Raw genomic sequence first — 23,596 nt, forward strand, 5'->3', positions numbered from 1 at the left:
CAAGATAACATGGTTCAAACTGGTTTTAAAACGGTTGTTCATAGTGTTTCCTTTCCTTTGCCTGCTTGATAATGATGAGAACCTCAAAGCTCTGAAGGTTAATCGCATTATTAAGGAAAAATGACAGTAACACGGAATGAGGTAAAACTTGTTTCCTCATTTGTTTTTAAACAAGCCCCTCAAACAACTGTTTAGGACCAACGTGCTCTCTCTCCACTGGGGCAAGCTGTGTGCAAATGAAGAAGGGAGAATTCAGATCAGGGTGAGTGAGGTTTCCCCCCTCTAGTTTTTGAAACGTACACATGGTAATAAAAAAAAAATCCATCATCACTCGAAGGGGAGAGACTTTAAAGGCTGCCTTCAAAACTAATCCGGAGATGAGGGAGAGGGAGAGACATGGGGTCAGGTCTGGCTCTGACGGCCTGGAGATTTACAGCTTGAAACCCCTGGGGGAGCGGGGGACGGGCAGGAAAGATAGAGCCTGCGCTCGCGCCTCGCCTTCCCCACAAAAGCAGCCCGCGGGGGCCCTGGCATCACCCACCGCCCCAGGGCTAAGGTGCCCCTGGCAGGAGAGGAGTCTGCGCAGGTTCCTCGGCTGGCCGCTGACTGCAGCAGGCACGCGAGCCACTAGCCCTGACCGCAGCCGCCAGGGCAACTTGCAAGCCTGGCTCCAGGTGCATTGTCCACCCCCAGAGAGCCCCAGTGTCCCGCCCCCGTCTTCCCTCAGGGTCCCTCTTTCCCCTCCTCCCCGCGGCCCTGCCCCTCGCCCAGCTCCCAGGCCAATGGAGACTAGATGCAGAAAGTAGAGCCGGGACAGCCGCGCACTCAGGGAGGCTCTGTCCATCCCCTTTCTCCTCCCCTTGTCCATTGATCAGGGGCGCGCTCTCTCCCCTTGCACTGTGTCCGTGCGCCGGGGCTCGGCCACAGGGAAAGAGTCCGCGGGAGTGGGAATCCGCGGCGGAGGCGCGGCTCCGGCTCAGAGCGGGGAGAGGCGAGGACGCTGGGGGCGCGCGGCGGGAGCATGCCAGGCAGAGCCCACTAAATGGCGCCGGTTCCCCATCGGATGCTGCTCTGGGCGCTGATCGTCCCCATCCCAGGTGAGTCCAGGCGGGGGCGGGCTGCTTCGGCCGCAAACTTTGCAGCGCTTGCCCGGCCCCTGCATCTCCGCGGCGGGCGGGGAGCCAGCGCCGCCCTCGGGGACCTGCCCGCCTGGCGCGGAGCCTGGGCAGCCCCCGGGCGTCGGTGCCGCTGCCCTTAATGGCCGCGCTGCTGCTGTCCAGCCTCCCCCGCTCCCGTCCATTGTCCCCGGTGGCCGCCGGCCGGGAGCCCGCCTGCACGCCCGGGGTTCCTCTTCGGCCACGAGCCCGAGGGCGACGGGGCGGCTGCTGCACGGACCTTCCGCAGCCCGGGCATCCCGCGTGGGCAGCGCTCCCAGGGAGCTGGCGGGGGGTGGTGGCTGCTCTCCCCGGCCCCATCCATTGTCCCCTCTCCGGCCCTGTGCTGGGCGAGGGGGAGCGACGGGGAGGGGGACTGGGGGCTGCTACTGTCCAGTGCTCCCGGGGCAAGGGCGGGTATCCCGTGTGGGGGAGGAGGCTTTCTCCGGCCCGGCTCTCTGTGCAGCCAGGAGAACGGGGGCTGGGGCTGCGGCCGCACGTGGTTTTATTTATATTGTTCCAGCGGGGGCAGTGCCGGAGCCCGGCTCTGCCCCGCTTCCAGCCAGCCGCCGGGAAAGTTACAGAGCCGCGGGGGGGGCGAGCCTGGGTAGCTGCCGTTTGCTCCCGTGTAGCCAGTTACCTGCAGCGTGAAGAGGGGCCCAGGCCCGAGAGGGGCAGCGGGTGGGGGATGATTTTCAGCAGGCAAACGGAGTGGTGGGAGATGCTTTTGGGGAAGGCTGGGAGTGAATTGGGGAAGATACTATGCCAGGGGAAGCCGCCGCCAATTGAATCCTTGCACTGGCTGGCATTTTCATTCACTGCATCTGGGTTAGAGACCGTCCTGCACCTTCTTTTTTAATTGCCAGTGTCTGGCTTTCACTTTCCCGGCTCAGATCTTTGTTAGCATGAGAAAGGGATCAAAGGCGGACCCGTGATTGGAGTCACAACAGGAGAGGAGGGTGCAGGCGTAATCTGCATAGCCCGGGAGCTGCTATGAAAGGGAGCAGGCAGGAGCTCTCAGATGTGTGCGGATCCTGGGCAAATTGCATGATTGGAGGGTTCCTGGACGTTTATTGATCAGGACCCGAGAAATCTATTGCCAAGGAGTTTCTGTCCTAATCAAGAGCTGCCCATTCAGTGAGCCCCCCCCCCATCTCTCTGCAGAGAGAACATATTTTTTTTATAAAGCCCCTCGCCTTTATCAGTGGAGGGGAAGCGGGATGGGTGTACGGGGACTCTTCGCTACTCATCAACTTTATCTCGATTTAGGCGTGTGTTGGGGGCGGGAGTAAGGCTGGGAAAACCTGGTTTCCTCTGCGAAGCGGTTCTTCTAACGAAATGTGTATTGGTTAATTAAACCTCCCCCACCCCCATTAGACAGTAAGCGATCAATTAGTCACGCGTTTCTGGAACAGTTGGCCATACACACAAGTTGAAATAAAGGTTTGCTAATTCCTGCCTTTCCTCCCCCGCTGGGTACCAGTGGCAAGAATTACCAACTCTGGAAAATTGCATTGTTTGTATTCTAAATACCTCTGCTGAACTGCAGAAGTGAAGCAAATTGGTCAGGTTTTCTGGCAGAGTTGACATTTTGCCGCCTCCAAAACACAAGACTCCAACCCCCCGAATTTGTCACAAAAGATAAAAGTTTCTCCCACGGAAATAGGTGCAGAGGGGCCAGACACTTCTGAGGACATAGGAAAGAACCCTCTAGCTCCCAAAGACAGGGTTTTGCTAATGATTTCTTGTAAAATTAGAGTTTTATGACTTACCCTGTTCAAGATCTTTTTGACAAGCTTGTAAAATTAGCAAACAGTTTGTGCTCCCTGATTCCCCTGAAGATGATACTAATACTTTACCAGCAAAAGCTCCACATCTGTATGAGGATTATTTTATTACTCTGTTTGCAAAAGCATCAGATCTTTTTGCCTAGATTGGTGGGAATCAGGGAAAGGAGAGAGATGGAGAAAAGTTTGTTTGAATATTCAGATTCCAATTTTTTGTGCTGAATCTTGGTTATGATAACATAAATATTTAAAACTCTAATCCTGCTTTCTCATACATTTGAACAAGGAAGCAAATATTTGTGTAGTTATTTGGGGCCTGATCCTTTTGCTTCCCCAGAACACAGAGATTTTACTTCAGTGGGAGTAGCACCTGGTATTCGCAGGGCACAGATATAATTATCACACCAGTACAATTGTGATATGCTTTGCAAGACTGCTTTATGATGCTTGCATACCTGTACTTACAGACAAAAATGGTTTTATTTCTCTCAGGAGTATGGTGCTTTAGTGAGCTGTTTTTTGTAAAAGAGCCACAGGATATAACCGTCACAAGGAAGGACCCAGTGGTTTTAGATTGCCAGGCACATGGCGAAGTTCCCATTACGATCACATGGCTGAAAAATGGAGCAAAAGTTTCTGAAAATGAACGGATCTACACGTTATCCAATGGCTCTTTATACATCAGTGAGGTGGAAGGAAAAAGAGGAGAACCATCTGATGAAGGATTTTACCAGTGTTTAGCACTGAACAAATATGGGGCCATTCTCAGTCAAAAAGGTCACCTTACACTAGCAAGTAAGTTCTAGCACTTGAATCTCTTGTTTATCACAGTTACATGTAGTTACCAATTTATTAACCTGTTTCCATATTTGTGGCTTCACTACCTTTAAGACAGCACAACCCTGTATTGTTCTATGTACAAGACAGGTTAAACAAATATTACCAAAAATAAAACAAATGGATTTAATTTCTGTTAAAACCTTTGTTATTTATAATGTGTGTGAGATTATGGGCCAGATCCTTCCCTGTAACTCCACAGAAGCCATTGGAATGACACCAGGAGTTAATTTGACCCACTATTTGTGGCATTCCCTTTGGTAAAATACACTGGTAATATAAAGTTATCATGTTCTGTTTCAAACCGTTTTTAAGAATTGTTTTACAAACACTACAGTTGTAACATTAGAATTGTTGCCTACAAGTAAGTGAAATGATAAATTTGTAAGACAGGCTTTCAATTGTTGACCAGTTCTTAAGATATCGCAAGACAGAGGAGAACCTTAATGTGTGTAAGGTGGTTTTCTAGGGTCTGAGGAGCCCTGAGGGTTGAACTCTTGAGGTGAGGCCACACTCAGACACACTCTTATAGCCAGGGAGAACTGAACTGGGTTCCTTCTGGAATTGGTTGATGCTACTATTTAACTGAACCAGAGGTCACTGTTGAGTACTGCTAGTAACTACTACTAGGGTCAGATTATTGAATGTATTTAAGCTAGGCATCCATCTGCCTCTTTAGATTCCTAAATATCCTTAAAATTCTGCCCCTGAATGTGCTGTCTTTGCAGACTAGGAACTGAACTCCGGTCTTCTGCATGACAATAAAGAGGTCTGCCACTAAGTTATCTGATTCCTTCCACATAATGTGTGTGTGTGTGTGTGTGATTTATATACTATAATCATATAAGTTATATGTACTTTCTGCTATGCTGTGTCTTTGGGAACAAAAGAAACAGCATACCAGAAAGTACATATAAACTTGTATGATTATAGTCAAGCCTCTGGTTTTCTCTGTGAAGATAGTCTTAATTTCTCCAGCAGGGTCTTCCTCTACTCATTTCCACCATGACTTCTGTGGCAGCTTAAAATAAATTCAGAACTGTGCGGTGCTACCTAATTTGAAGCTAATTAATACAATCAGTGCAGTACTCCTAGATTAATGTTATTAATTTTAATACTTTTTTTCAGAAAATTAAGCTTTCAGTTTATTTATACACCCACAATTTCACTGTGCTCTAGGATTTGATATCATTGGTTTTTAGAAGGTGTCAGGAGGAGAAGTGAAGGTTTGTGTTAGTTTAATCAGGCCTTTAGGTATTGAAGTGATGATTTTTTGGGTGTGGGGGGTATTTGACACTGGGGAAGGCATCATCTTGAGAGGGACTGAACTCTAGTTCTCTACTCTTGAAAGCAACATCTGTTGTTAGAATCCTAGAATCTCAGGGTTGGAAGGGACCTCAGGAGGTCATCTAGTCCAACCCCCTGCTCAAAGCAGGACCAATCCCCAATTTTTGCCCCAAATCCCTAAATGGCCCCCTCAAGGATTGAACTCACAACCCTGGGTTTAGCAGGCCAATGTTCAAACCACTGAGCTATCCCTCCACCCCCACTTCTAACTTCCATTTAAATAAAAAACTGATGGATAAGATATTAGGTGGATATTTCTGATAGAATGGTCAGAAGTGAAATAGTGACCGAGTTGAAACTTAAATTTGATTTTAGCATTTTTATGCATCATTGAGATGAATTGAGACAGTTTGTCTCTCTTAGAGTCATTGTTTCAGGCAGTGTATTGGCAGACTCAGGAAGACAGTGTTGCATTGGTTCACATCTGGAAGTTTTTGTTTTCTTAACAACCAGAGGGAGCAAGACTTAACTTTAAAAAAGCTTAGATTCATCAGGAGGTGATGGATCCTGTGTCTAGACCTGTAGACTTTCAGAAAATCCAGGGCATTGTTTAATACAGGGCACTTCCAGAAGAGTGGTGTGGCATCATGCACCCTGAAAGATATTAGTATAAGACTCCTGGAGTTTCTTGTTGGAGTCTGTATTAAGAGAGTATTTAACTTTAGTATTAAATCCAGATGAAACATAACTTCTTCAAAAGGTAATTTTGTTTGTGATAAATCTTTATTCAAGACTTTAACAAGTGAAAAGTTGTGACTAACTGATTTGAGTTGTGGAATGGCATTCTTGTTTTACTGGTTGTGCTTTCCTCTTTTCTTTTTACTAAAAAAAATTAAGATTCTTCCCTTGGAAAAAACGTGTTTTGTCTATTTTGTTTAAAGCTGTCCTATTCATTGACAAAACTGGAAGAGATACTGGATTTCTAGATGAATGTTTTTTAAAAAGGCAAGTGGGTACAGTGATTGTAATAGGTGTTAGCTGCATATAGATGATTATTTTAAATAATAGCTAAACATGATGTAATCTTGTGTTGAAATGTGTTCCTTGTCATAGTGCAGTCTTACTACTTGAAATGTCAGTCTGTTATTAGCCCATGAAATAAGGTGATAACTGATATTGTTATATTTTGAAACCCATATAATATGGATGCAAAACTGTTTTAAAGCCCCCTTTTCATAAGGATTCTATCTACTAACAGGATCTGAATGAACTGCCCGCATTCTGAACTTATGAAAATAAAGTTTTGTGGGGTGTGTAGTTTTTCAAATCATTGTATTTCAGAGCAGTTGTCAGTTGCTGTAAAAGCAAATGACTTTATCTTGTGATCAAGGTAAAGAAGGAACTATATATATTAAACAGGTGGAGAATAGGCATTAAATGGGCATTCTTTCTTTGGAGGAAAAAAAAGAAAATGCTGTCTTAGCTACTGGTAGCAGCAGGGTGCAAGGATGTTCTTTTACTTTGCATTGTCATAGCTTTCACCAGCAAGCTTATCTTTTGCTTCAGAAGTGTAATACTTCGTGTTGCATTTGGAAACCTAAAACTTTAATCTGTCCAAGAGTTTAAGATCTGAACACACAAGGAGATCAGGTCTTGGTTTCTAAAGTTAGGAACTGGAAGCTGAAGGTTGCACTCTAGGCAAGAATTCCATTATTCATGTGCAAATTAAGAATTCACAGGGTTAAAAGGTTAGAAACTGGCCAGGATGAGGTTTACCCTTGTGATAAAGAGCAGATGACCCTCATTCATTGGCCAAAGCTTTCATGTAGCTCCTCTGCAAAGTTAGTGATTGCCATGAATTGTTCTTGAGGAATGCAGAAATTCAAATGTGAGCAGGCCTTTCCTTAAGTGTCACTATGGAGCCTTATCTCATGAGCACATCAGAGCAGGTCTGCAGGGACAAGGTTCCTCCCTAGAGGCCCCAAGGCTTTGCTTTCCTGTTGTTCATCCATGCACAAAAGAATTTGACTAATTTAGTTTTTTCCAGAAGATCCCCCTACTCTTTTTTTTTTTTTAAAGGATACTCTTGAGTTAAGATATCAGTTAGGTAAAAATAAATATTATTTTTGGTTGATGTTTGTAGTTACTTCCAGTTTAGGGTAATTGAAGTGTGGGGGAAGGGGAGAAGGAGATTCCTTCTGCAGCATAATTCTTTGTGAGGTGCCATGTGTGAGGAAAATGCTAATACCTGAAGATTTAAATAGTTTATTCAAAGTTCAGCCCATCCCTGCTATTTCTAGCAGGATTCCCACTGCCAAAATACCAAAGCAGTATTATATGGATAACTTCTCAAAGTTTTTTTTTTGGTACCGCGACAACCAGTCAAAAGTAACACAAACCTAGACTTTGTAAACTTGAAATGCTAAAATGGGAATAAAATTTCACAGTGCAGAGTTGTATGAACTGTCTGAAAATACATCTGTTGCAACAAAGTTAGTCGTGAGATAACATGGCATTAGGAAAAAGTGGAGGAGGAGGATTGTGTTCTGAAGTCAGTAAAGCTGGCTGTTAAGTAGTGATTGGGCAGGATGCTAATTGTTTATTTCCTTTCCACAAAAGGTGGAAATTGAAGTCTTAAGATGGATGGAGGGGGCACATACAGCTGCCTGGAACATTCTGAGATAACCCCTTTTTCTCAGCTTGTAGGCTTCAGCTGAATTGATCTTAAACGCCCGATTTTAAATCAAACGGAAACAAACGTAATTTTTCCACAGTTAACATGCTTGTTTCTATGTTACATGAGAATGAAAGGTTACACAAGCGGTAGGTTGACTGAATATTAAACATGTCTTAACACTATGATTTAATTCCTGTGAGCACAACAGTAATCTCATGTTGACTTGCAGCTCATGAGCTGCAGATCCTTTTGAACTTATCAGGCTAAACTTTGCATCAGTGACATAAATTTAAAATTTTGATTGACCACTACAAACAGTGAGGTGCCTGTAACCTCTTATTTACTTCTAGTCACATTACAGTGGGATTAGGTAATGCTGTTTGCCAGTGTTTTTAATGCAACCTTTTGCTTTCAGTTTTTAAATATTTTGACTACTTAAAAGAGCAGTGAGCTGAATGTTGATGAATGTGTATCCACACTGAAAACATTTCCCCTGTTATAAAAACAAAATTTATACGTGGATTTAGAAAATACTTTTATAAAGGCATTTACAGCAATCCAATGTTATTTCATTTTGTATATCACTTTACTTTCAAACTACCTTCAAAACGTTATTAATATCATACATATACTAGTAACAAGTGATGAGGTACAAGTATAGAAGAAAAGAGATGGTTTTCAACTGAGGTTGTTATAACTGCAGATGGCAGGAGCTCTAGAAGAGAACACTCCTGTAATAAGAGTAGTATGAAGGTACTAATTCTGAAACATTTAGGATTACAGACTGGCTGAATGCTTTTTTCTTTTTAATTCCACGGTTGCAGACATATTGGTTAGTAGGTTTTCTCAGCATGCATCTCTAGGAGAATACACCTTGCTAGAAACAAAAGTGGGTGGTCAGCCCTTGAGATAGTCTGATTTTGATATTTGTGGAGGGAGAAGGAACTAGAGTTGTCCCAGTGTTTTGCCTCCTGCAAGTGAATTTGGTCACGTGGCACTGGTAAATAATTACAAAGGAGTTTGTTCCTAATAAAAGTTCCTGGATCAGTGTTAGACAAATGAGAAACCGATACTGACACTTTCCCGCCCGGCTTCACTGTACAGCTTCATTCTGGAACCTTCCCCAGCCACCTTTCAAAGCTTTTTCCCCCCCTGCAACCATTTAAAAGAAATAGTACACCCATTCTTTCAAGTTGTGATATCAGACCAGCACTAATTAGCCTTGTGCACTAGGAAACTTCTTACCCCTTTTTCAGCAATGATTTAGCTGCACTGGTCTTACGAACCACATATGCTCTAGTGTGAACTGAATGCTGGGGGTTTTGCCAGTGTCCTTGCCAAAAACAGGCAAGGCAATGCCTATTTTAGATGCACTCTTACAGTGTCTTTTTCTTCTGCATCCCTATTGGAGAAGCATGGGTGGTATAGTTGTGTGCATAACTGTCGTCCAAGCAGTTGACCTGGGTTCATTTCCTGGCCAATGCAGTAGTATATCTCCTTTGGAGAAATATGGTTTTGGTGAGTTTTCACAACAGTTGAATTTTAATTTTGTGTTAAAATGCCTCAGTTTGGCATTTCTGGCTGACCTTGCTCTCCTTTTCAGCTAGTAAATTCAAGGCTATGTTGTTATGTATTATACATGTAAGGTGATAAAAGTAGTAAATAGTTTTACAGGCTCCTTTTTAAAGGAGCACTCACTTTTATTGGCAGCTTGCCTAGAAGCTAATAAAATCTTCATGTACCTGAGAAATGTAGCCCAGTACCACTCTTTCCTTGTGCAGTTGCTCAGAGCTATGACTCTGTCACTTGCATAAGTTCCATGTGTGACCGTTGCTCTAAACTGCAAGACTTTTTATTGCAAAGCAATGCACTGAAGCAAGGGATGGTGCTCTACTTACAAGTCTTCCTTTGCTTCTTGTAGGAATTGTTGAAAGGGTATTCAGCATGGCTCCCTTTTGTCAGCCAGCTCTGATTATTCTAAAGAAAAGGGTCTCTGAGCAGTTGTTTGCCTAGATACTTGTTGTCACATCTTCACAATTTAACAGCTGGGCCTATTGATGGAGTGCAGAACAATTTAAAACAATGACAAAAGAGAATCTTCAGGAAAGAGCTTAAAATTATTAAGTATTTTAATACAGAAACATGGTGATTTCTCTTGTTGGAAATTTCCTTTTTTAAAAGTAAATATGGAATGCCTTCATCTACTACATTTTATATCTAGAATTTTGGACATTAATCTTTTGTTTCAGTTTTGTATTGTTTTTGTTATTCCTTCAATAGGCCCAGCTGTTAAATTGGGATTGATTACTTCCAGTCTTTATAACTGGTAATTGCCACCTAAGTGAAAAAGTAATCAACAATGTAAACTTCTTGGCATTTTGTTGAGCAAGTGTGGGTTGTATGGTCAGCATTAGTTACTAGAGTCAGCCTTTAGGAAGCTCTTAAGGAGCAGCAATCCCAATTTTTAAATCTGATAGTCTCTACAACAAAGTTAGGGGAGGGGAAAAACTGGTATTATGTCTAACTACTTAAAAACCAGCTGATATTTGGAGTCTGTGGGTAGACCTAATAACCTGAACTCAAACTGGAACAACTTTTTGTTTTGCATTATTCATTGCACTCATAGTATTCTCACATAATTCTACATAACACATGTTTTTTACAAAAGATAAACAGCTGATACATGAAGGAGATGGAGTTGAAACTGCAGCACAACAGGGGGGCAGTACTTGATTAAAATGATTAGCTTCATCATTCCAACCCTTGCTAATTTATTGTCATTCTTAAGTCTAATCAGAGGATCTTGAGGGGCGGGGAGGTGCTTTGTGTCATGTTAGAAAGGAGAAAGCAAACATTTCTAGTGAAGGCTCAGCACTCATATGAAGTATTTCCTTTACTACTTAACTAGCTTTTATATGTATTGTCTCTTAACTCTCAACAGTCTTTAAAGACCAAATTCTTAATATCTTATCTAGTGGGGCCAAATTTAAAATAAAAAGCTTTCTCCCCTCCCCTTTCTAGAAAATTTACCCATTACCCACTGTGGTTTTTTACGACATGAACATTTGCAAAGGGAAGATAAATGAAGTGACATCTGGATAATACCATCATTGTGCAGGGTCCTATTTTAAAATGCTTATTCCTCAACTGCCTGACTTTGTTGGGCCTGCTGGGAAGGTATTTTTGACATATTGGTGCAATTGTAACATGGAAGAATCAGATGTGGAATTTTTTTTTTTAAATGCACTTAAGGTCTGCCTTGTACTTATTAAGATTATTTAGACCATTCTCGCTGTAGTAACCTAAAAATGTTAGAATCTGAAATCTTTGTGTTAATGGGAAATGATTCCAAGGCGACTTTTAACCTTTTTAGATCAATAATGAAAAACATTCTTGTCCTGTACAACATTTAAAACTCCTGCCTAGGAATCCTCCTCCTATCTCCCGTACCTTTGTTCTCCAGTCTTATTTGGTAAAACATAAATAATAACATGAAACAACATACTTTTTAGAATTAATTCAGTCATTTTGGGAACAATTAAAAATTGCAGAGTCACAGTGATTTTGATCTTGTTTGGTGGGGTGAGTGGGAGAGAGGTGGCATTGGAAGTTTAGAACATTCCATAAGAAGTGGAAAAGGCAAAACCACTCTTTGAGAGTCCACCTATGCAGGTCAGATTGCAGGTTCGGGACCTAAACTGGTATAAACATGCAGCATGTTTTGCTAGACCAGTGGTCTCCAATCTTTTTACGTGCAAGGTCACTTTTTGAATTTAAGTGCAACCCAGGATCTACCCTGCTCCTTCGCTGAGGTCCTGCCACTTTCCTGGAGCCCCGCCCCGCCCCACTCCCTACATCCTCCCTCCATCTGTTGCTTGCTTTCCCCCACCCTCATTCACTTTCACTGGGCTGGGGCAGGGGGTTGGGGGGGGTGGGGGGGTGGGCTCTGGGAGGTAGTTTGATGCAGGAGGGGGTTCAGGGCTGGGGCAGGGGTTCGGGGTGCAGGAAGGGGTTCGGGGTGCAGGAGAGGGTATGGGGTGCTGGTTCTGGGAGGGAGCTCAGAGCTGGGGGTTGGGGTGCAGGCTCCTGGTCGGCAGCACAGCGGGGCTAAGGCAGGCTCCCTGCCTGCTCCAGCCCCACACTCCTCCCGGAAGTGGCCAACACACCCCTGGGGTCCCTGGGTGGGAGCATGTGGCTGTGCACGCTGCTCCTGCTTGCGAGCACAGCCTCCGCAGCTCCCATTGGCCATAGTTCCTTGTTTCCTGCCAATGGAAGCTGCAGGGGCAGTGCTTGTAGGCAGGAGCAGTGCGTGGAGACCCCTGCACCCTCACCCCCAGGGCCGCGGGAACGTGCTGGCCGCTTCTGGGAGAGGCATGGGGCCAGGGCAGGGAGCCTGCCTTTGCGGCGCTGCACTTTTAGTGGCTGGAGATCGTGATGAACAGGCAGAGGCTCCAGGATCGACCAGTCGATCATGATCTACACGTTGGTGACCACTGTGCTAGACTGTCTAAGCATCTAAGGCCTGTTTTTTCAAATGTGCTGCTTTGTCCATGCTACCAACTTCAAATTTGGCTGTATGCTCCAGGGTGCATGTGGAATAAAATTTAAATCTGTGATCTATTTATTACTCAAGTAGATATTTTTGTGTGTTGAGTTTTCAAATATGCATTTTTCCCCCTGTTCAATCCACAGTAGCACATTTTGTTTTTAACTGGCATGGTTCAGGACACTACAAATTCTTTGGAGTCTCTATATTCTAGTTATGTAGTAAGGAGGAAAGTTTCTAGTACTAAAAATACATCTTTCCCCATATTTCTAACACACATACAAATAGCAATCCATCTGTAACTTTAGTGGGTGAGTGGCAGCTGAGATGGAGAGGTTGAAGGATAATACAGGTCTGAGTCTATAAGATGGAGAATGCCTTTTTGTAGATAGTAGAACCGTCAGGGAATTAGCAGGTTAGCAGTTACATGTATCCTTTCCACCTTATGCTAACATCAGCAGTAGCATGTGGTACTAAAGGCCCTCTTGATTACTAGATGTCAAGATTGCAGAAGGGTGCGTGGAGAGATGGGGCATTGGAAGTTAGTCTCTCCTTTTCCATTCTTTTTAGAATATACTTTGTCTTGTAGTGAATGCTGAACATTACATTAAATCTAGTCTAAAATATTGACAGTAATAATCTGTAAACCACAGACATGCAATTTGACAATCCCTCTAAGGCTTGCTCCCTGTGAATGACTTTCTTTATGACAAATTTCAGTGAGAAATGATATAATTTTCTTATGCAGCCATCCCTGCTGGTCTCTTCAGCCAATAAGAATTAGGAAGCCTTTTCTATAGATATACTGACCAAAAATATTCCCTAGAAAAACCTTTCCTTCAAAAAACAAAACTGTAGAGCTTTGCAATTATGCTTTAATTGTTATGATAGTCAAATGCTAAGTATGTTCCTAGTTCACAGTGGGATCAAGACCATGTTAGCTACAGCTATGTTTAAATATGATTGTCCCTAGTAGGGTTCTCTGGTATAATTTCTCTGAGCAAAGTGGAGCAGGATTTTGTTGGTGAAATCTGGTGAAAAGGATGCACTACGCTAGCAGGGAAGGTGTCTTCGCTGTGACTTGGCTGCTTACCACAATTGCTGGGGGGGGGGGGGGAAATCCCTGTCCATATTAGGTATTGAAACCAGGCTAGAATACTGAATTCAAGCCTGGTTGTAGCATGGTTCTGATCTCAGTGTTGGATATGACCATAGAAAGACCATTATCATTTCTCTGACTCTTATTCAGGTCAAGAACCTCTGCACCAAGACTCTGATGCAGAAAAGCCCTGAAGCACATGCTTAAGTCCGTTCCTGTTGAGGACATCTCTTAAAAATAAATAAAAGAATAAACTTTTAAATCCTGTGCTTAAGTGCTGTCCCAAATAGGGATGCTTTTCTGAATCTTAGCTTAATTCTGACACTGCTGTTCAGATATTTTATGTGCTCAGAATGATAGAGGTGCTTAACTCTAATCACAATTTATAGTAATTGGCATAATGCTGCAAAAGCAGAGAATGTTAACCAGTTCGATACAGTTAAACCACATTTCTGAGTCCAATATACTCACTTAGTTCAATTAAGTCGGTGGTCCCCAGACTGCGGGGTGTGCCTCCCTACAGGGGCATAGAGGACCATTGGTGGCAGCTCCCATGGGGGTCGGGGAAGGAGCACCACCCATCTGTGCTCTGCCCCGAGCCGTGGCCCCACTCCCGGCCCCAACTGCAGTTCCCAGAGAAAGGCGGGGGTGGGTGGGGCCAGGACAGATTCCATTATGGGTCGGGGTGGGGGGCGGGCATGATGAAAAGAGTTTGGGGACCACTGCACTAAGTACTAGAATTGTAATTTTGATATTAATGACAGTAAGACTTTGTGTTGAGAAGATGCATGTTAGTCTGGGGAACTGTAGTGTCATTTTCAAAGTGTGTGAGTGTGTGTTTTTTCCCCCTATGAAAAACAGTTTTGAAATAAATAACCAGTCTGATTGGCCAGAGGGAGGGAAGGAGTACACCAAAGTTATTACAAGCATTGAACATGTCATCTGTTGTCCTTTTAATATATAGCTAGAGGGAAGTTAAACTAATTCATAGGAGACTGTGATGTGTATCTTTATACACTCTGATGGGTGAATATGAAAGCTGAAAGGGATTACATGGATAGAAGCAGTTTTATAATTCCTGATTGATTTTCAGTGTCTCCAGATTAGATTCCTTTGCGCATTGATTGATTACGTTTGTTTTCATTTCAGGAAAAGTAATTCTGTGTGTCAGAACTTTTCTCATGCAAGAAAAGTTAATGTTTGTTAATTTCATTGGCAAATGGATAGAATTATCAGAGCTTCTTAGTAGACACATCACAGAAGAGAGAGCTGCAGCTCATTTACAGCCTTGTGTGACTTCACTGTTCAGATCTGCCAAAGATTTTGCTCCTCAGGCAAAAAGAGTTTAGGTTTTGATTCCAGATTCACCTTTGACCATGTGGGACTGAGTAGTACCTGAAGAACTGGGAAGAGAAAAACAACTGGCCTTTATTTCTTAAATCTCCTTAAGCCTCGAGGCAGTATTGAGCAAGTATGAGGTGGTAATGGTCAGCCCTATGTTCTCCAGCATTGCCTCTACAGGGACCCTCCATCAGCCTATCAGTGAGGGGGTACTATCTGCTCTTCTGTAAAATTGTGGCTTGTTACTCATTTCCTGTGTGCATTAAAATAACTAAAAAGAAAAGTAGTACTTGTGGCACCTTAGAGACTAACCAATTTATTTGAGCATAAGCTTTCGTGAGTTACAGCTCACTTCATCGTAGCTCATGAAAGCTTATGCTCAAATAAATTTGTTAGTCTCTAAGGTGCCACAAGTACTTCTTTTCTTTTTGCGAATACAGACTAACACGGTTGCTACTCTGAAACCTGTCATCATAAAAGCAGGGAGTCCAGTGTTGTAAATTTCCTTCTGATCTGTGTTCCCACCTCAGTTGTTTAACATCCTTCCATCTCTGTTCTCATGTCTTTTCCCCATCAGTTTTGTTTTATAAAGTCTCCTCTCTCTCTTCTTTTGCTCTGTTCCTTGATTTCCCTGCCATTTCCTAATTGTCATGCCTGATGCACATCAATCCTTCTACAGGCAGTCAGGTTTTTAAAATATTCTACGTAGTCTGTACTTCGTTTTTGATTTTTTTCAAACCTGAATGTGTTTTGCCTCCCTTTCTCCCAATGTGTGTTTCAGCAATTTAAGAAACAGCATTTTCTAATGACTGGGAGGAGGTGCTCTTTTTCTGCAGACTTATTTGCACAGCTGTGATAGAGGGGGGGTTAGGAGACACATGGAGGTCAAATTTGCCCCCAAATTTAGACTTAGTAAAAAACTAAGCATTTGCAAAACCTAAAACTAATAGAAAATTTCATCCTTTTTTTAAATTAATGGATACATTTTATTTAAGAAATATTCTCTTGCCTAGTACTAGCGTGTGAGAACCTTGCAGTAAAATTAAGCGGTAACTAATTGTAAACTACGGTGAGATTGTTTACATTTTCTAAACTGAGAGATGTGCAGAAAGTGAAAAACAGTGGAAAATGTTACTTTAATTTTGTAAAAGCTAGTTTCAGCTTTAATAATCTACACTGATGTCATAACACAGGAAAGGACACTTGTTTTTTTAAATATATATGATTTTTCTCCTGGCAATGCTACTTTCAAGGTTGAAGAGCTAACAGAAACACTTTTATCCTTTGAATCTTTCCCAGCACTGGTCCCTTGCTTAGGTCCAATTAAAGGAAATACTTGAGCATATGCTTAAATCCATTCCTATTCAGGAAAACATGTAAGCATGTGTTTTAAAGTTCCATTGACTTCAGTGGAATTTAAACTCAAGCTTAAAGTTAAGCACATGCTTGAGTGTTTCCCTGAATAGGGCTGCTTTCCTGAGTTGGGGCCTTAAGCTCTGTTCTAATGTTGGAATTTAGTAGGCTTCTGAAAAGACTCGATCCAATGTCTATGGAAGTGTTGCCACTGACTTCATTCTGTGTAATAGCCCCTAAATGAATGACTTTGTTACGTTTATAAGGCCACTCTTCATATTCCGTAGAAAAAAGATCTTTCTAGGCTGAGGTTTGAATGTTCCCATCTATTGAATTAACCCTGGAAATATTAGAGAAAACTGCCTATTTAGTTTTTACACTGCTGTTACCTTCAGGGATTTTTCACATCTGATGAAGTGAGCTGTAGCTCACGAAAGCTCATGCTCAAATAAATTGGTTAGTCTCTAAGGTGCCACAAGTACTCCTTTTCTTTGTACAACCCAGGGTTATTCAGTGGCAGTTAGATCTGTTTTAAGGCTGTTTTTGCTCTTTTGGTGAGATTTCTCAAAGATGGGTCACAGGCCCAGATTTTTGTTTGTCATGGTAAGATGATCATTTTTACACCAGATATTGACTACAATTAAAGAGAAGGCCACTTTGTTCTTTTTATGCATATTTTAAAGAATACCAGATATTACCAAGTGTTGTGTGTTGTGGGATTTCTCACTTTTCTTTTTATATTTTAAAATATTTATCATGTTATTTGAAAAGAGAGTAGTTTACACTTTTAATCAAATGTGAAGCTCCTTTTTAAACATGAAAAAGAGTTTTAAAGAACTTTTTGATTCACTTGTGCTTTTGTAGGCTTCAGTAGATTGATAAGCGTTCAGGTAATTTATCGGCCGATTTAGTTATTTAACTAGTGTAAATGTTAAATTACCATTATTCTCTGCATTGTGGCCTCTGGTAAATCCTTAATAACTGTAACATGTGCCTCAGGCAGAGCTGTGCATTATGTATGCTCTTTGTAAATAGAATTCATTGAGTTTATGAAGCCGTTGACAGACATTCATCATTTTGTTCATTAAACTTGTCTGTGACATCCGGCAAATTGATGTTAACTAGAAATATTCTTTGAGAGTTCTGGCACAACTCAGTCATTTTGCCTGAGGAGAGAGAAACGTTGTATAAAGCATGTCCCAAATTACAAGGGTGAGACGTCTTTGTTTTAATAAATAAATAAATGAGCACGTGACAAGTTTTTGTTTTTTTTTTTTAAACTCATGTATGTGAGCCACTGAGTGGCTCAGCTGTCAAACAGATTTATCATTGATCTCCAATGGAGGCTGAAAATGGACACACTCATATTATTTCAACCTATCTGTGCCAGGAAAGCAACTCATCCATTTCACTTTATTGCACTGTTGTAAAAATTGGCATACCCCAAGTACACAGTTCTCCACATGCAATGGGTAACACAACTAAGAAGTAGGAGTTTTTATTGTGAGGAAGTTAACATTAAACTGTCTAGTATTCCTGAAAGCAAACTTAATGTTTTTCTTTTTTAAGAGAAAAGCATATCCAGGCATTTTGTTGGGAGGGTGCTTTTTTTATAGAACCAGTTAGTAGAATGAAACTTATTTTGTTTGTAGTTGATTTTAGATGTTGCTTTTATATATCTAAACGTCTGGAGTTATTGGGTGCACTAAATGCTTGAAGGAGCAGACATGGATACAATGCTCAGACAGTTAGCTGTGAGAGACCTATTACTGTTAATGGGAGTTCCATGGCTAATTCCCAGCACATGGCACTGAATATTTACCTCCAACTGTCTATGATAATCTCATCTATGCTATCTGACCATGCTTATTGCTGGCTGACATAAAAACGATACTGTGCATGACTGAGTGATTTGCTGACAGGCTTCATAATGTTTGTTGTAGGTGGCCATGCAAATTGTCTTTTAAAATTACTTTTAGCTTGGAATGACAGTATCTCATTCATTTTGGTCTTGGGCTCCCAGTGTGAAAAGACCCTGCTTATAACACATGCTTGACTGTTTGATTCTTGTGAGTAGCTATCTTGAGGGTGCTAACAGGACATGGGCCTACTAGCTAATGTTCCTATTATCTTGCCTGAATCAGACTGTATCTGAGATTCAGGTCAGAATTAAAATAATTAATAATTTAAAAATATAACTGAGTAATTGATCAGAGATTATTGTGTATTTTATATTACCATTAAGAAAAGTGACTATCCAAAATGTCCATAGAAGCAATATGCTTTTTTAAAAAAAAAAAAAAAAAAAAAAACTAACAGGAGAGCAGTTGGCCCTTTTAAAATATATTGTATCCCACTGCATAATAGTTCACTGGATTAAATGAATTTATTGATTTCTGCTTCTTTAGTGACACACATTTATGAGCAGTTTCTTTGGCACCATAGCCACATGTCAAAGGTCATAACTTTCCTTCACTGTGGAAGAATAAAAGCTTTCAGATGGCGAATCCCTGAAATCCACACGATGGCCTTTTGCTTTTTGTGCACAGAATTACTAGGGCAGCCTGATTTTTTGAAAAACAAACAAACAAAACTATTGAGCTATTATAAGTTAACAGTGGAAAACTTTTTTCCTCTGCATAAACAAAGAGAATCTAATCTAGTACCAGGTCCCATTATGAGACATATTGTGGTATACTAAATATTGATCATTTTTATGCAGAAACTAAGCCTTTTTAAGAATAACAGTCCATATTTTCCATGATTTCATGAGGAATTTCACTGCCAATCTTATTCACAAACGATTGTTTCAAAGACAAGATAGAAATTATTTTCCGGATTAGACATGCTATTTTTTTCTTTTAGTGGCTTGTCAAAGATAATATATTGCATTTTGTGCACCAGAGGTGACACTGGAGGTAGATCCCACAATAAGAATGAAAAATGAACTCTGCAGAGCTAGAAAAGCTCCTGTGTCCCTATATTCCAAGGCTGTGCCTTGAGTTTAGCTTAATTTTATATAATATTGACCATTGCTTTATTGTCCTCCTTTATCCCTTAGTGAGTGTTTCTTGGTTTTTGGGTCTGAACAAGACATGAAGCTATATGGAGGGTATCACAATGAAACTACTTAAAAAGAAACTGAAGTGTAATATAAAGAATTCTATTCACTACGAGTGATTGCAAATAAGAAGAAAAATAATTATTTATTTTTAAAAATTATGTCTTAAAAATAATGCAACAGCTATCCATCTTGCACTTTAAAATGTATAGAATAGGAATTAGGAAATGCAGATCTCCATTTGAATACCCGGGAAATCAGAACTTTTGAAAATTATTGTAATGTAAATTTCATCACTTTTTAATTTAATAATTGTTTACAAATTTTCTAGAACTAGCTCTACAACAACTCTGAAAATCTCTGATGCTGTGTCTCAGCCTACATGCTATCATAATCAAACTTCATCAAAATGTCAGCTCCCAAGCTCCCACTGAAGTAAAAACATTTGCACCATTAGCAGGGCCATAATCAGCAGCAGATTTTTATGCTAAACTTCCATTAACTGCATCAGGAGTTGTACATGCATGATGATGCCGAGAGATACTGAAACAAACTACGAATTTTTCTAAAAAAATGATTGGAGAACTCTCTCTTCTTATGGAGTAAGCATTTAGCCTGCTTGTGTATTTTAACTAATCATTGGTTTTAAAATAATCTTGATGGTTGCCTTCATTTTTTCTCTGTCATTATTCATTATTATTAAAGTGAAAGTAATTACTCTTATTATAGGTGGAATTGGTAATACATCTGTCATTGAAGTTGCCCATTTAGAAGCCCGTTTTCAGTTGCTTATAACTTTGCCAAACTACAACCATTTTGGTTGAAATTTTCCATGCCAGGTGACTGCCTCAGATTGAATATTTTGTTGTTCAATCTATTTAGTTTACAACAGAGAAGGTTAAGGGGTGACTTGATTACATAGTATCTATATAGGGAACAAATAGTTAATAATGGGCTCATCCATCTAGTAGAGAAAGGTATAGCATGATCCAATCCGATCTCCTGGGCACTCAGTGAATCCCTGCTGGGGTCAGACAGTGAGCAGGAGAAAGCTGTCTGATTCAAATGGTTTGGGGGGGGTGGTGGTGGCTGGAGACCATGGTGGAGGAGAGAGACAGATAGGATAAGGAGGCAGGAGGGGGGAACTAAGACTGGCTGGGCAAGGAGACTTGGACAGGAATGAGAAGCCTGAGGAGTGGAGACTGGACTGGCTAGACGAGGGGAATGGGGCTGGGATGAGGAGCAAGGGGTGGGGAAGAGACAGGACTGTGACAGGAACAAATTGGAGGGGACAGGGCAGAAGGGGGCAAGCTTGGGGGCGGGGACAGAAAAATCTGGAGCACACTCCCCTCCAGAGCTTGGAGTGGAACCCAAGATTGCTGAGTCTCTACATTTCTCTGTCACCAAATATCTGTGAAATCCACTGGCAAAGTATCCCATCTCCCTCTAGTGCTGGCCCACATTGAGAATGACAATCTGCTACAGGTACTCTGTCAATTTAAGTGGCAGATGTCTGTTTGGTGGAAGTAAAGTTTCCAACCTGTTAATGACCTATGTCAGTGGCTCTCAAACTTTTGCATTGGTGACCCCTTTCACACAGCAAACCTCTGAGTGCGCCCCCTCTTATAAATTAAAAACACTATAAAAATTTAACACTTATAAATGCTGGAGGCGAAGTGTGGCTTGGGGATGGAGGCTGATAGCTCATGACTGCTCCCCCCCCCGCATAATAACCTCGTGACCCCCTCACCCCACAAAAGCCCCAGTTTGAGCACCCCTGAACTATGTCAATGTCAAAATGTTGCTACCTGATAGAATTCTTGTGTTTATTTTTTCCAGTTTACTTTTTTAAAAACCTAGGAAATTATACCCCTTCTCCGTGCGCTCGCTCTTGCGCTCTCGCTTTCGCTCTCTCTCTCATACTCTCACAACTATGTTAAAAGTAAATTAAGATTGCAAAGTCAAGCACTCTAAAGTTAAGAAATGTCTTTATTAATACGCTAATTCAATCCCTTGTGTGCATATGCATTATGATATAGTATTTAATTACATGATCAGATTTTTTTCCACAGGACCCCAGCCTTATTCAGTGCACAATTTGGAGCTGGTCTGGGGATGAATCAAGGTTATGTAGCAAAGGAGACTGTTGTCTGTAGAACCTGTGGCTCATTTGTTGCGGAAGCTGGAAGCTGTAGGAGTCAATGAGTCAGAGGATTGCAGGAAAAGAAAGGTAGTTTCATGGCTAAGGCAGTTGAATGCCATCTTGGAGAACTGGATTCTTTCCTTGCCTCTGCCACAGAATTCCTTTATGATGTTATGCAGGTCATTTTAACCAAGATTTTCACAATTGTGTATTCCTCAATTTCTTGGTACCCAACTTGATACCCTAGGGTATGGTTTTCAGAAGTGCTGAGCACACAGCTACAACTGATGTCAATGGGCGCTATGCTTTGAACATATCAAGTGCTATATAATGCTAAGAACTCTGAAAAGTCAGGTCCTAGGCATCTCAATTTGGGCAGCCAAAAGTAGTGGATACTTTTGACCTTAATCTGTCTGTGCCTCAGTTCCCAGTTTGTAAAACTGGAATGATAATATCCCCTCATGTCAGAGGGGAGTTCACAAATATTAATGAATTTATTTTAAAATCTCCAGATTCTAACTACAGTGTTGAATACCATAGAAAAGCTCCTAAGGAAATTAATAATTCTGTCTCCAGAACAGGATTTGAATTGGGTTCAGTAAATAAGACCTGTGGCCACACATTGCACAATGAGGAGAAAGCAAAATATCGAATAGATGCTCATTCAGTGACCACATCCATTCTGTTTACTGAATGCGATAGGGATCCTAGGGGAAAAATAGTATGTGATCATGTAATTGGACTGTATCATAATCCAAAAGCACAAGGGGGCCAAATGAAAGTTGCACGGGCAACCTAAATTCTGGCATTTTCTAACTTTTGAGTGCTTGACTTTGCGTTCTTAATGTTTTTAACATAGTTTGGTTGGTGTGTGTGTGTCTGACAGACATGAGACATAGTATAAAAACAAACAGAAACTATATTACTGGAAACTTCTTAGGCTATTCACATTCACCATGAAATTACCTACTTTTGTATCAAATGTGTAAGAGTGAATTAATTAATTCAACACATACTGGAATACTAGAAGGAGTTCAGGCAAGGAGTCAGAGGAAGGGGGAGGAAATAACAAAATGGTGGAGAGCTGCTACAAATTGTGAATCAGGTTAAATAAAGTTTTCAGTTTAATCCTCCTGACTGCTTGATTCAAGATAGCATATTCTAAGATGGACTGATATTTAATCACATATGTACAATGCAATTCAAACAATAGCTAGAATTGTGTGTTAACTTGGTTCTTGCTAGCAAGGTGTAAAAACACAGTTTCTCAGACCAGCATATATGGTGTAGAGCCCCTGGTGTATAGTAAGGTTTTATAAATTGGTTTATAGCTCAGTTCATCCTGGAGCTTAGTAAACCCTGTTAGCACTTTACTAGCAAGAACCATGTTTAAGCACCTTTTTGGCTTGTGTGTAGTCAGGGCCTAAATGCAGAGCATGTTCTGCTTAAGAATGCAGCCATACATTTCTCTGATGTTTTCTGCTGCTTCATATAGCCCAGAGGTGGGCAGACTATGGCCTGCGGGCCACATCCAGCCTGCGGGACCCTCCTGCCCGGCCCCTGAGCTCCTGGCCCGGGAGGCTCACCCCCTGCCCCTCCCCTGCTGTTCCCCCTCCCCCACAGCCTCAGCGCGCCATGCTGCCGGCACAACGCTCTGGGCAGCTGGGCAGCGCAGTTGCAGAGCGGCGGTGCGGCTGTATTGCTGCCAGCCACCAGTGCTCCAGGCAGTGCAGTAAGGGGGCAGAGGAGGTTGGATAGAGGGCAGGGGAATTGGGGGGGCTGCTCAGGGGGCGGGAGTGTGGATAGGGGTCGGGGCAGTCAGAAGGTGGGGAACAGGGGGGTTGGATGAGGCAGGGGTCCCAGGGGAGCAGTCAGGAAGGAGGGGGGGTTGGATGGGGTGGGTGGGGGACAATCAGGGGCAGGGGTTCTGGGGGCAGTCAGGGGACAGGGAGAAAGGGTGGTAGGATGGGGCAGGGGTCCCAGGGGGCAAGTCAGGAATGAGAGGGGGGGTTGGATGGGGCGGCAGGGGGCAGTCAGGGGTGGGGAATCCGGGGGTGGTCAGGGAGCAGAGGGTGGCGGATGGGGTAGGAGTCCTTGGGCGGCTGTCACGGGACGGGGGGGTTGGATGGGGCAGGAGTCCTGGGGGAGCCGTCAGGGGGCGAGAGTCGGGGGGGGTCATATAGGAGGCGGAGGCTGGGCCATGCCTGACTGTTTTGGGGGAGACAGCCTCCCCTAACCAGCCCTCCATACAATTTTGAAAACCTGATGTGGCCCTCAGGCCAAAATGTTTGCCCGCCCCGATATAGTCTTT

The 23,596-nt window shown here is 42.3% G+C and overlaps 1 protein-coding gene across 1 annotated transcript in view; it reads left to right on the forward strand.

Moving 5' to 3' along the window:
* The first annotated feature begins 1,042 nt into the window (after window positions 1-1,042).
* The window catches only part of PRTG (protogenin), a 112,552-nt gene continuing 89,998 nt past the window's right edge, over window positions 1,043-23,596 (forward strand). The window contains exons 1-2 of the mRNA XM_073361472.1: window positions 1,043-1,097; window positions 3,434-3,736. Of these exons, the coding sequence (XP_073217573.1) occupies window positions 1,043-1,097; window positions 3,434-3,736 (358 nt within the window). The remainder of the gene's footprint in view (window positions 1,098-3,433; window positions 3,737-23,596) is intronic.

This window comes from Lepidochelys kempii, chromosome 10, assembly GCF_965140265.1.
Source record: "Lepidochelys kempii isolate rLepKem1 chromosome 10, rLepKem1.hap2, whole genome shotgun sequence".
Classification (NCBI taxonomy): domain Eukaryota; kingdom Metazoa; phylum Chordata; order Testudines; family Cheloniidae; genus Lepidochelys; species Lepidochelys kempii.